General features: G+C 41.0%; 1 protein-coding gene across 33 annotated transcripts in view; it reads left to right on the forward strand.

Moving 5' to 3' along the window:
* FMN1 (formin 1) overlaps window positions 1–13900 on the forward strand; it is a 487763-nt gene that overhangs the window by 96317 nt on the left and 377546 nt on the right. For 6 of the 33 annotated variants that reach the window (XM_081507074.1, XM_081507069.1, XM_081507071.1 and 3 more), the window contains one exon: window positions 12087–12276. The exons of the other annotated variants lie outside the window; for them this stretch is intronic. In XM_081507074.1, the coding sequence (XP_081363200.1) occupies window positions 12087–12211 (125 nt within the window). In that variant the 3' untranslated portion in view covers window positions 12212–12276. Of the gene's footprint in view, window positions 1–12086; window positions 12277–13900 lie in introns of those variants that run through there. 33 annotated transcript variants of the gene reach the window in all.

A 13900-nucleotide genomic window follows, 5' to 3' on the forward strand; every position in this document is an offset into this window, starting at 1 on the left:
TAGTACTGAATTGAGGTGGTGCAAAGACATAATGAGGGGGGCAGAAGAGTGCTGTTGAGTCCAGTGTCTGATTTATGGATGTTACTCCCTCGCCCTCTAAACTTTGTGGATCAGTTTCTGAAAAGGGAAGCAACCATCTGAGATCTGTCTTTCAGAACATAGGTTACTAGACTAGATGCTAGTGGTAAAGAACCCATCTGCCAGTGTAGGATATGTAAGAGATTCAGGTTCTATCGCTGGGCCAGGAAGATCCCATGGAGGAGGGCATGGCAAAACACTCCAGTATTCTTGCCTGGAGAATCTCATGGACAGAGGAGCCTTGCAGGCTATAAGGTCACAGTCAGACATGGCTGAAGCGACTTAGTACACGCAAGCAGATACTCGAAGAGTTAAGCACTATTTGTGTGTGTTGATGGTGAAGACCAAAGCCTTTTATACTCCAGTGAGTCTCCAGCCTGACTACATAGTAGGATCAGGGAGCTTTAAAGAATCCCAACCAGCCCCAGCTGCTGTGTCAAAAGGCCACTGCACTGTGCCCTCCTGCCCTGTAGTGGGGCCATGGAAAGCATTGCTGATGCAGAAGCAAGTGATAGAGGCGGTGAAGTGTGCGGAGAGGTGCCTCATTGGTCAGAAGCCATGAGTGGCACAGGGAAGCTGTAACAGCGAAGTCAGAAGCTGACTACCACTGTCTCCTGTCTGAGTGTAAGAACGTTTATGGTGCGCTTCACTATGCTCTCTCACACGGTATCCTTTGTCCACATTTCCCCGTTGTCTAGTAATAGTACTCATTTTTCCTTTGTGGACCTACTCCTACTTTCTCATGTTATGTGGTGAGGATGAGGCTTATCTCCTGGATCTAGAATTTAGAGCAACATCTGGAAAGCATTTAGCTCAGTGTCTGGGTACATTGTTGTTGTTTAGTCGTTCAGTCATGTCCGACTCTTTTGCAGTCCAGTGGACTGTATCCTGCCAGGCTTCTCTGTCCGTGGGATTTCCCAGGCAAGAATACTGGAGGGGGTTGCCAGTTCCTTTGCTCAGGGCATCCAGGGAATCTTCCTGAACAGGGGATTGAACCCGCATCTCCTGTATTGGCAAGCAGATTCTTTGCCAAGAGCCACCTGGGAAGCCCCTGCTACATAGCACATGCTAAATAAATAATTAGTTTCCTTTATTAAAATTGGAGAGCTTGTACCATGCCAATCTTTTACCATCCCTACATATAAGAAGTATCAGCAGTTTCCTCTCCTTTTAGATTATGTAGCAAAATTGTGGTAGCAATTAGAACAAAGACTCTGGTTCTTGACTCTTTGGAGGAGCATACTTGGAGTAGGACAGTCCAGTAGGGGTCAGTTTGGCATTCGTGGATTTGACAGAGACATTAAGATTTTTCTCTGTCATGAATGTATGTTGCTAGTGGCCATGAGATTCCAATATTGCTGGGTTGTGCTTCCCAGGTGGCGCAGTGGTAAAGACTGCTCAATGCAGGAGATGCCAGGAGACCCAGATTGAATCCTGGGTTGGGAAGATCACCTGGAATAAGAAATGGCAGCCCATTCCAGTATTCTTGCCTGGAAAATTCCATGGACAGGAGCACCTGGTGGACTATAGTCCATGGGGCCGCAAAGAGTCAGACACAACTGAGCGACTAAGCATGCCTTCACATTGTTGGATTATTGAGCAGAACTATTTAGGTGATAACAGGATTTTGACCTAGTTGCTTATCCTGTTGTATTTTATAAACTCAGAACACCTAGAAGGCATGCATGAAATTTACTGTGAGATAAGCATATAAAGAGTGAGCCTAATGTGTATATTCTAAAACCTGTATTAATTTTATAAAATCTCTTCTGAACTACCTCACCTTCCCACTGTAGTAGGTACCTTTGGGGGAGAAATCTGTTAATAAATGACTACATTAAAACACTTTTTTTCTTCTCGAAGAGCACAATTATTTGGTTACTTGAACTTATAGAATACAACAATGTTTTAAGAAGGGATGGAAACAAATAGAATTGGAATATGACAAGAATATTCACGTCTCAGCTTATTCACTTTTGTAATGAGAAGAGCTAAGGTTTTTCAGAATCTTTTAGGCTTCAGATGACCAAAAACACTGCACTTCATTCTGTTGGCAAGACAGTTTTGTTTTGTTTTGTTTTGCTTCTCTGTGTAGTTAGCTATAAAAGTTTCCAGGAACCCTTTACTGAACTTCCAGAATGTTAATTTTTCTTTTCTTTTTTTTTTTTTTTGCCTGTTTTGTTCATCTATGGTCCTGACTGTACTGTCTGCTCCTTTCAAGCAGGAATTGTGTCTTACTCACATTGTTTGCTTGCAGTACATATTTAGTAAATAAATAGATAAATGAACTAACAGAAAAAAAGTGATGGTGACCTAGTTATGTTTTAGATTTTTCTTGTGGCTCCAAGTCTGTTGCTTTCTTTTCCTTCATCAGTTTTTAAAATAGAAATCCCTGTCAAGTATGTACTTTATTGGGAAGTAAGATAACAGACAGGATATCTATGTGGAAATAGATGAGACACTAGTGTAAATTCCACTAGAAATGAAGGAGGAAAGCACTCCTTTGGGCTCTCACTTTATGGGCAATCCAAAACATTGAAATGATTTCAATATTGAATTTCATATGACCCTGAATCTCCCATGTGGTCTGAGGGAGCAGAGGCACAAAGTATCCAGTCATATGAGCACTCAAACTTAGGCAGATGATCTAAGTCTTACTGGTAAAATACTTTTTGTTCCAAAACATAGGACCCACCACTCCATCTGTTGGTAAAAGGCCAGTTTTTAGATTTCTGTTGGACTAAGGCCTTGGAGAATGTAGGCTGTGAGTCATAGATGGGTCATTGTAAATTGTTTTCTTATAGCATCACCTGGCTCTCCTTCCATCTGCCCCACATGGAATGTTTTCCATTTCACTTTTGGGGGTCATATGGATAGAGGGTAGTATCCTGCAGATAAAGCCAAAACCTCTACCAAGCAGTGATAGGAGGAAAGAGGGAAACTGAGTTTTCTGTTCAAGGCTGCAGGCTCACAGTTTAATCAGCAGCTCAGTGTATAGAGCTGAAACTGCTTGGTGGTGTTTCTGGCTTCTCAGGTGGCTCAATGGTAAAGAATCCGCCTGCCAATGCAAGGAGATGCAAGAGACTCGGGTTCTATCCCTGAATTGGAAGGAGGTCCTGGAGAAGGAAATGGCCACCCACTCCAGGGTTCTTGCCTGGAAAATCCCATGGACAGGAGCCTGGTGGGCTACAGTCAATAGGGTCACAAAGAATCAGGCATGACTGAGCAGGCACGCACTAGGGGCTCCAAAGAGCTCCTGGCACCACAGTCCTTTATGTCTCAGCATGGAAAGAATTCAGTGAGAAGCAAAGTGATAAATAAGTGATTTATTAGACTAGGATGCTTGTGAAGCTTACAAGAGGGCAGGCAAGAGAGTGCCCCATCCTGAGAATTTACTGTGCTACAGTTTTATAATCAAAGGAAAAGTGAGGAGGGGGAGAAGAACTTCCTTGTCTTTCTTGAGTAGACATCATGTTTCCATCATCAGCTCCTCGTCGGGTTGTGCAGGGGAGTTTGTTTGTCCCCACACTGTCAAGCTAGATCCTCACATTATTATATTTTATGTGTACAGAGAGCATGTCCTGGGGATCATTAACTTATTGTGCTCACTGGGCACAACGTGGGTCTCATGCCACCATTGTTTGATTGTTTAGGGGCAGGTCTCATGCTTCTGTTGCATGGTTTTGTTACTAAGCAAGCCTACTTGGTTTTGTGGTTAAGCAAACCTGCTTTCTTGAGTAATCATTAACTTATAGGTGTCTCCCATATTTTTCCTACTTATAGTCTCCTAGTGGGATTAACTAGTCACCTACTTTGTCCCTTTACTCTGTCCCTATCAGTGTGGCATGTATATTTTCATAAGTAAGAGTTTTGGATCATGTAAAAAATAGGTAGTAGATCCAAAAGAAATATTTAAAAATTACATGAAATTATACACACAAGGATATTTATTACCATGCATAAGGTGGAAAAACAGAGGAAGTACCCAAATGTCCAGTAAAAAGGGATTGAGTAAGTGAATTTTCATGTGTTCTTGTGCATATATCCATGAAATGGATATGTAGCCGCTTAAAAGAATGATGTAGATGTATATGCACTGACAAAGGGCAAAGACTGAGGAATGTTGGGAAATTAAAAAACAATCAAACAAGCTGGATAACATTGTGTCTGGTATCACTACATGTGCGTATTCATACATCCCTGTATTTAACAATGGTAACCTCTGGAGGTGGCAATATGAGATTTTTTTCACTTTCACATTGAACAATTCCATACTGTTTGACTGTCTTACAATGAACATGCACGCAGTGGCCAACATCGACAACTTCTTTGCCCTAGTGCATGGAAAAAAATGCACTGCTAAGTAAATATTCTGTATGGAGAGAGTGAGCGCCATCTGTGACCTGGTCCCTTGATGAGGAAGATGATGGTGGCCGTTGGAAAGGACAAGGAGAAGAATGAAGTGACTGGAGTTAGCACATATGCTATTTTTCTCACCTGTGCCATAATTTGCTAAGATAAATTTTATTTGTCTTATTTTTATGTTCTGTAAAGCCTTAGAACAGAAGAAAAGATTCTTTCTGAGAATTGAATTCTCACTTCCACATGAAGCTCTCTGTCGGTAAGTCAGGTATGCCCTTGGAAAGCAAGGTTACAGTCCTGAATCAAACTGTGCCTTCAACTAGCATTGTGGCCTCAAATTGAGTTATTTAAGTGCTAATCTCTCAGTTTCCCCACCTGTTAAATATGATAGTAGTAATCCTTACCATCACATTCTTGAGCAGGGTGTCATGAAGCTTACTAAGACCATGTTAGCCAAATGCTTTGAGCTCTTCAGACAAAAATGCGATGCAAACATGAAGTCTCATTAAGATAATTATACAGTAATTTTTTTTTTCATAGTATGGGTTTACATTCAAGGTCATTTTATGGAGGCAGGGAAGGAGCTTAGCTTTCAAAATTTGAAAATAAAATTCTTAACCCATGTTGAAGACAAACATAGCAGAATCACTAGTTCTAAGAATAGGAGGACTTTGTTTTGAATCAAAAACTTGAAAATTAAAAAAGAATCATTTCTATGTTTAACTGGAAATGTCTTTAAAAAGCAAAAGGGTCACTTCTCCTAGTCTCTGAAAGAAGAAAATTAAAGGAAGCTCTTCAAGAATATCGTTGTTGTTGTTCAGTCGCTAAGTCATGTCCAACTCTGCGACCCCATGGACTGCAGCACACCAGACTTCCCCTGTCCTTCACTATCTCCTGGAGTTTGCTCAAATTCATGTCCATTGAGTCAGTGATGCCATCCAAGCATCTCATCCTTTGTGCCCCCTTCTCCTCCTGCCTTTTGTAAAAAAAAAAAAAAAAAAAACGTATCACTCATATTACTGTAAAGTGGTGAGACCTGTCTGGCCCACTGTGTGTAGGGGACGGACGTTGACTCATTCATGCTGGGCGGAGTTTCTTCTCGTGGCTCTGTACCAGTTGCTCCTACGATGGAGCAGGGGAAGTACACCCTCTTCCCACCTGGTCCTTCTTCTGCAGCTTTCCTGAGAACCCATCATGTTTGCTGCAGGCTCCTCACCCTTTGGCACCATGAGTGCTTGCTGCCATTATAACCCAAGACATGGACAGTCAATTTCAGTCCCCAAGATTTGGAAGTGCCGACACAGGAGGTCAGTAATCCCAGAAGAAGGTAAGCCCATGTTTTGGGTTGAAGGTAGAGAAAGAGAGAAATCTATTTAGATGATCAGAATTGACGGGCTAAGCTATGAAAGAAGGATTTTTGGTGAAGGGTCATTGCTTGGCACCTGACATGTTGGTTAAGGTGTCTTCCAACTGTAACCTGCAAGGCTGCTGATCTCAAATTTTTAAAATCATATAATCTGAATTTTATCTATCTATGTAAAATCTGAATATGTTCATTTAATTATGTTGAACAAAACTAAGGATTAGCAATGTTTTATTTTTTAATTTTCTCAGTAAAGGAAGATTTAAAAATAGTCTTCCTCTAGATAGGGTATTTTCATCATAAGGGCTTTGGGGTATAAATGTGACAATTTGTGTTTTTGAAATATGAAGCTTTTATAGAGTTCTTCGAAGATGGGTTACTGTAATAAAATGCTGTATTGATGTCAGATAAGTTTAATTTAGATTAGTTAGCCAAAGTAAGTGAAAACACTTTGTATCTAATCCTTATTATGGACATTGTTTAAATAATTCTCTTTACATTTCAACTTTAATATGGACCTTGTTAGGATGTGAGAGGTTTTGACTTTCTTCTTTCCTACAAGAACTCTCCCACTTTCCTATCAAACACGTTTTGTGGTAATGGTGTACTTTCTAATTTTATATTCAAATTAGAGAAGTTACCGAGGAAAGATAAGTTATGTAAAACAAAGTAATTTCAGCCTTAAGGGAGATACTGACCTTTTTTTTTTTTTTTTTTTTTTTTTGCGCTCTTGTTTTTACGTGCTGGTGCTTAGTTGATGCCACGATCTCTATTTTCTGGTTCATTCTAATCTTTTAGATGGACTTCTTAGTATGCCCTTGAGAATCTCTATCTTTAGATGTGGGATTATCAATGTTTCCGAATGGAGTCAGTACTAAACTATGAGGAAAGTTGTTAATAAAGCAAATGAAAAAATTCTTTCATTATAATTGCTTAGAGAAAACTAATAATTAAAACAGAAGAGGCTAAAGTTTCCCACAGAGGATATTAGGCAATGAATCAAATAATTTTAAGTTTGCAAGCTATATTTTCTGATCCAAGCATTTCTTAAAGAGATACATACACAGGTATTCCCATTTACTCAGAATTCATATGATTTCATCTTACGAAGTCAGAATCAGTTTTAGAAAAAGTCTGTCCAGATTCACAACATGTTATATCATTATTTTGATTTAGGATGGCAAAGATTTTCTATTTAGGAGCAGGAAGGAGAATGTTGTTTATTCTTCTTCCCCACTACCATCCCATCGCCAACAACCTGGAATAGATGAAGGACAGGCATTGCTGCTGCTGCTGCTGCTGCTAAGTCGCTTCAGTCGTGTCCGACTCTGTGCGACCCCATAGACGACAGCCCATCAGGCTCCCCCGTCCCTGGGCATTGCAGTGCAGGGTAAATCCAAATTTTATTTCTACTTCAAACACTAATTTGCTATATGACCCTGAGTATGTTTTATAACTATTGTTTGCTTTAATGGTTCTTCCTTTAAAGATATAAAGTGTGTCCTATCTCATCAGAATGGTACAAAAACGCTATTTGTAGTGTGATGACTATTTTTAGTAGATGTAGGTGAAACACATGTTAAATTAAGGTTGTTTGCTTATGGAATCACTTGCAAAACATTAATTTCTTTTTTTATGAATCTATAAACTTTTGTCTCTGAAGTGGACCCAATAAATTTCTCCAAGTGCAAGAAGCAAACATTCAGCTCAATCCATAGCTGAGATTTTCCAACAGCAGTTGTCAAGGTTAAATCACTTGTTTTGGGGAAAAGAAGTTCAAAAGCATATCCTAGTTAAATAAGAATACTCCAAGAATTGAATGCACTTTGTAAGACTCACAGCCTCTGTATTTCCCAGAATGCCAGTAATCAAAATGCAGCTATGATTTCTTCAACCTCCAGATTTTAAATTTCTCTCAAGTAGATGGAGGATTCTGCATTGTCTTCTTTATGGCAGGAAATTACGGATGCCTTTGTTGTTATTGCCAGAATCTGAGGGCGTATAGCTTCCAGCATGGCACCTGGGTTTGTTTTCTTTCTTCCTCTTTGAGAGTTGGGGGTGGGGGCTGATGAGAGTTCGTGGAGGGTAGTAAGCTCTTTGCCAACATTCAACAGTTAAAACATTTTTCATATATTAATCATCCAGAAACTCCACTAGTAAAGACTTGTCCCCTTTGAGTGCTAGAATAGTCCCCAAATTAAATCTTATATTCTCTCCTAAGACTACAGTTACTCCTCCAGGTATAAATGATACACCTGGATCTGAGACTGATTTTAATTTCAAATAGAATATTTCTCAGTCCCTGTAATATAATCCATTAACTTATCTTGTAGTTGGGTCATTGACTTTAGTGCCATATTTCGTTGTGGTAGTAAAAGTAATAGTAGTAGTATTGATGGTAATAAAAGTGTTAACAACCATTTATTGAGTGCTCTATAAAGTACTTTAAATATTTCATCTTGTTTAATCCTCACAAAACTCTTGGAGGATCTCTGTTATTTCCACTTTATAGATGGTGAACTTGCCCAAATGGATGAATAGTAACCTTTCTGAATCCAAGGTCTATACTTTTCTCACTATTCTATTTGAGAAAAAAAAATCATATCTGGTATTATTTGTCTTTGCGGCTTATAGTCATATTTGGACTTCAGTATGAATTCTCCCTCTATTAACTGCTTTATCATAGGCAGTTTTTCTGAGAGAAGTTGGAATGGAGTGCTGAATAGTGAGCGGAAATAATTTAACCCTGGGAGATTTTTCCAAGTTTTATCCTTGGGTGAAGCAAGAATTAGTGTGAGCCAACTGTACTTTACAATAGCTAGAGGGTTTTCCCAACCAGATGTAAAGAAAAGTAGAAAGTTAGGCTTCCTATTCTGTAGGTTGAACTCTAGTGAGAAAGTTACTCTAGCTCTCCATTTTCTTTTCTCTATAAAATGGGGATTTAAATGATACTAATAGGGCTAAGGGGCTTCCCTGGTGGCTCAGATGGTAAAGCGTCTGCCTGCAATATGGGAGACCTGGGTTCGATCCCTGGGTCGGGAAGATAGCCTAGAGAAGGAAATGGCAACCCACTCCAGTACTCTTGAGTACTCAAGTCTTGTAATACATTCTTATCAAGTTTCTGCTGCAAATAACTGACAAGCATAAGCCTCGCTGGGGTAACGTCTTAGCTACACAACTGATTTTTCTCACTCAACCAGGAAGTGGTTTCTGTGTCTTAGAGTCTTAGAGACAAGCTCGATGCTCGTTTTGATTTTGGATGTTGCCTCGCTATGTTGCAAGAGCTTGATGTTGCTTCGATACATTGGCCTGTCTCTAGTAAGAGCGAATCAACTCAAATGGAAAAGTTAGGCAATATGGCAGTTTGTATAAGAGTTTTTAAGTCTTAAAGAGTTAAGTGGGTGTCCTCCACTGATTAGAGCTTTACATGTGTTAGTCCCTCAGTCATGTCTGACTATGACCCCATGGACTGTACCCCCCCAGGCTTCTCTAGTCTTCTTGAATATCCCTTTGAGGTGAGAGCCTATAATTCCCATTCTCTTCAAGAAAGCTCTTTAACATACCCCAGGGCCACTAAGAAGCTTATTGATACTATTATTGCAAGACAAGTGGTGTGTTAGAGAATTCCTTGAAATGAACAGCAATGCAGATGGGTCAGCTTGGTAAGGCCACAGGTTAAGGTGGAGATGCCTGTTACCTGAGGGCTTCCCAGGTGGCTTAGTGATAAAGAATCCACCTGCCAATGCAAGAGATGCAGGAGACTTGGGTTCAATCCCTGGGTCAGGAAGATCCCTTGGGGTAGGAAATGGCAACCACGCCAGTATTCCTGCCTGGAAAATTCCATGGACAGAGGAGCCTGGTGGCTACAGACCGTGGGGTCGCAAAGAGTTGGACATGACTGAGCAACTGAGCACCCATGCACACATGTTACTTGAAGCTAAGGTTGATAAGATTACCTGCCCACAATGAGCCAAGAGCAGCCACAAGTTCGTTCTCTATATCTGTGAATCTATTTATGTTTTGGACATACATTCATTTGTATTATTTTTTAGATTCCATGTACAAGTGATACCATATAGTATTTGTCTTCTTCTGTTTGACTAATATTACTACGGCTATTATTCTCTAGGTCCATCATCTCATTCTTTGTTATGGCTGAGTGATACTCCATTGTGTGTATAATACCAATCTCTTTAGCAAGGCTCTGCGCAAGGGCCTTGACCACCTGGTCCTTGCCTGCCTCTTCCATGAGAGGCACATCTTCTAGTCACATTGAAACATGTGCCATCTGCCGAGCACATATGTTCTTTTACACATACTGTCCCTTCTGGTTTGCTAGGTTAAATTTTATTCATTTCTCAATCATCAAGTATTATTTTCCCTGAGAAGTAGCCCATTCCTGAGGAACCCTACCCCACCCTGCCCTTTAGGACTCCCTTAATGCCCTTAGTATTCTCCATTTAATACTTAAAATCCAAGAATTTATTTCTTCTTTTTCCCTATGGGATGCTGGGCTCCTGGAGTTGTCTTAGTTATCTTTGTATCACACAAGATTCAGTAGGTGATTATTCAGTATTTTGACTGAATGGATAAATGTTTCAAGGATAGTAGACACGTTACTTGTGAAATAAATACACTGATCATACATTGAATTAAAGATGAGTACAGGTCACTTTCCTTCCAAAATATGTTCAGCAATCATCCTTAAACTTTCCCGTGACTGGCTGAATGGTAACTATAGGGGTTTTGCATTTTTTTAATCTCACACAAATGGCAAAATAAGGGAGAGAAAAAAGGATAATTTCCAGAAGAGAAAGATCTTCCATTTAGCAGCTGATGTAGGATCATTTTCATTCTTTAATTGTTGTACTTTTGGGCATTTGGGATGTGCGTTCAAGACAGACTTAATAATTTAGGTGAGACACTATAGCAAGCCATTACTCTTTATTTACTGGCTGTGTCCAAGAAAGGAAGCATTGTTGCTCACGTGGCAGGGAGGGAAAGCCTAAGTGCTTTTGTCATGAGACAGGGAGAGACTCACATTTGCGTGGTGTTCTTGGGGTGTATACAAACAAGCAGCTGGATGATTCAAAAGGTTGAACCAGCAATGATTTGTTCCAGAACAGATGTGACAGAGACAGACATCTGGGAGTCAAGGAACACACATTAAACGCTCAGCTCTTTTCTGAACATTTCTTGGAAAATATTCAGATTTTCGTGATTTCTACATATTTATGCCAAGGTCCAAATGTTCAGGAAGCAAGAGAGCAATTATCTCTGCTTATGTCCTTGCTCTGATGTCAGGCGCTTAGGATGCTTTACTTAATATCCTGGGCCTCTTGATTCTCCCTCCTTAGACAAGCAGGGACTTCCATGGATAAAAGCCACAGGCTTGGCATGGGCTTCCCTGGTGGCTCAGGTTCTAAAGAATCCACATGCAATGTGGGAGATGTGGGTTCGATTCCTGGGTTGGGAAGATTCCCTGGAGAAGGGAATGGCTACCCACTCCAGTATTCTGACCTGGAGAATTCCATGGACAGAGGAGCCTGGCAGGCTACAGTCGATGGGGTCACAGAGTTGGACACAACTGAGCGACTTTCACTTCACTTCACTTCACTTCACACAGAGCGTGTGAAGCCTCCTGTCCACACTTGCAGAGCATTGACTTGAAGGGCAGGCACTAGTAGGAGTGTCCTGCAGGACTTCCAGGTTCAGAGTGAAACCAGGCTGACCTTCTACAACAGAACTGCAAGAAGGGAAGGAAGGCAGGAAATCAGTTTAGGAGACCATGTATGGAGAGCCACCAAGGGAGGAGCTTGACTTGGTCCTGAGGGGCCAAGCTTGTAGCAATTCCTGAGCTAAGGAGCAGGCAGGTGGCCTTTATCTGATTTCTCACACTTGTCTGTCAGAGCGTAATGAGAGTAATTAAAGGGACAGTAGAAGCAGTTTTCTGTGGGTGTTTTATTATTACAGAAGGCTCTGCTTTGAAGTCAGTTGGTACCTCAGGGAGTTGGTCTGGAAGGAATCCAGGCTGGAGGGACTGACCTGGCCGTGAAGCTGATTATGAGGTAGCATGACTCGTGTCCGCTGGGCAGTGTTAAACGTAACGTGGCAAATTTGGGTTTGACTGTGGCACATGTTGTTATCCAAGTGACTCCCATCTATAAGGGAGAGAGGAGTAACAGCAGGCGGGCAGTGGTGCAATTTAAGTTGGAGTGGGGGATGGAGTGTGGAGGAAGGTCCCTTGGTGTATTGACACAGGGTGATTTTCTATTTCCTGCAGAAGCCCAGGTATTGACTGGAGGTGAGGGAGCACGGTTGTGCTTCATGGAGATGCAAACTCTCATTGGAGACTGGAGACTTCAGAAGTGTGTATGCCCTATGTTCCTAGCTATGTTGCTTAAATAAATAAACAAGATACCAACAGACATTTTATGTAGAAAGAAAGCCTAGAATAAAATCCACTGAAATACTGTGTTGCTCAGTTGAGTCTGACTCTTTGCGACCCCATGGACTATATAGTCCCTGGAATTCTCCAGGCCAGAATACTGGAGTGGGTAGCCTTTCCTTTCTCCAGGGGATCTTCTCAACCCAGGGATCAAACCCAGGTCTCCCGCATTGCAGGCGGATTCTTTATCAGTTGAACCACAAGGGAAGCCCGAGAATACTGGGGTGGGTAGCCTGTCCCTTCTCCAGTGGATCTTCCCAACCCAGGAATCGAAACAGGATCTCCTGCATTGCAGGTGGATTCTTTACCAACTGAGCTATGAGGGAAGCCCTGAAATACTGTGATAATCATTCCTGAATAGGGGGACTGTGACTGCCTGTTTTTCCTTCTACTCATAGATATTTTTAAATCTTCAATATAAGCAAATTCTACCTTGATAATGAAGAACAAAACAATACATTTAATAAAGGATAGATGGGAGGGATCTTAAATTCACCTGCCTCAAAGCTTTGCTTCATTTTTATTAACTACTAGTTGAAAGGATAAGATGCTTGGGTAGTTCAAAACAACAGATGATTCCGTGTATAGTGGACGTAAGTCATAAATACATGGCAACACTCATTTTGTTCAATTCCTTACTGGAAGGAATGATTTAATCCATGCGATGAAGTCAACTGTCCTTTGCGAAAGAATATGTCAGAAAGTAAATAATCCATTAACAAATGCTCACACAGGATACAGGTCAGGCTTTGGGAGTGAGGCATGTACACCAGTACAGTGATCCTCAACTTTTTTGGCACCAGGGGCTGGTTTTGTGGAAGACGGTTTTTCTACAGACCCAGGGGTGGGGTAGGGATAGTTTCAGGATGATTCAAGCACATTACATTTATTGTGTACTTTATTTCTATTATTATTACATTGTGATATATAATGAAATAATTATACAACTCAACACAATGCAGAATCAGTGGGGGCCCAGAGCTTGTTTTCCTGCAACTAGACGGTCCCATCTGGAGGTGATGGGAGACACTCCAAGTGTGTTGTTTATATTCAGTTAACTCTGTAATCTCATTTTGGTTGCTGTCACGACCGAAAACCCTGCTTCACAAAGATAGGATGTTAGAAATGGAAGCAGGCATTAGATTCTCATAAGGAGCATTCACCCTAGGTCCCTTGATTGTGTAGTTCACTGTAGGATTCATGCTCCTATGAGAATCTAATGCCGCTGCTGATCTGAGAACAGGTGGAGCTCAGGCAGTAATGCAAGTGATGAGGAGCAGCGGTAAATACCGATGAAGCTTCGCTCACTCACCTCCTGCTGTGTAACCCAGTTCCTAACAGGCCACAGACTTGTACCCCTACACCAGTAAGTGTGGGCATTTAAAACATAACTTATTTAACATTTGGATTGTACTTTACTCATAAGAATTTTGTCCCCTGGTGCCTTGCACACTCTGAGGCACTGTGAATATATATATATATATATAGTCAATGTACTGAAAAACAAAGTTCTGTTAGTGTAGCTTTGTCTTCAGGTCATTTCTTGTATACCCTGCTATACACCTGATGAGGGCAGCCATGATGTGGAAGTTAAACCTTTCTGACAGGGTAAACACAATTGTGATAGCCCATAAAATTGGTGTACCTCT

Source organism: Giraffa tippelskirchi, chromosome 7, assembly GCF_054371585.1.
Source record: "Giraffa tippelskirchi isolate mGirTip1 chromosome 7, T2T-mGirTip1v1.2.pri, whole genome shotgun sequence".
In the NCBI taxonomy this organism is placed as follows: Eukaryota; Metazoa; Chordata; class Mammalia; order Artiodactyla; family Giraffidae; genus Giraffa; species Giraffa tippelskirchi.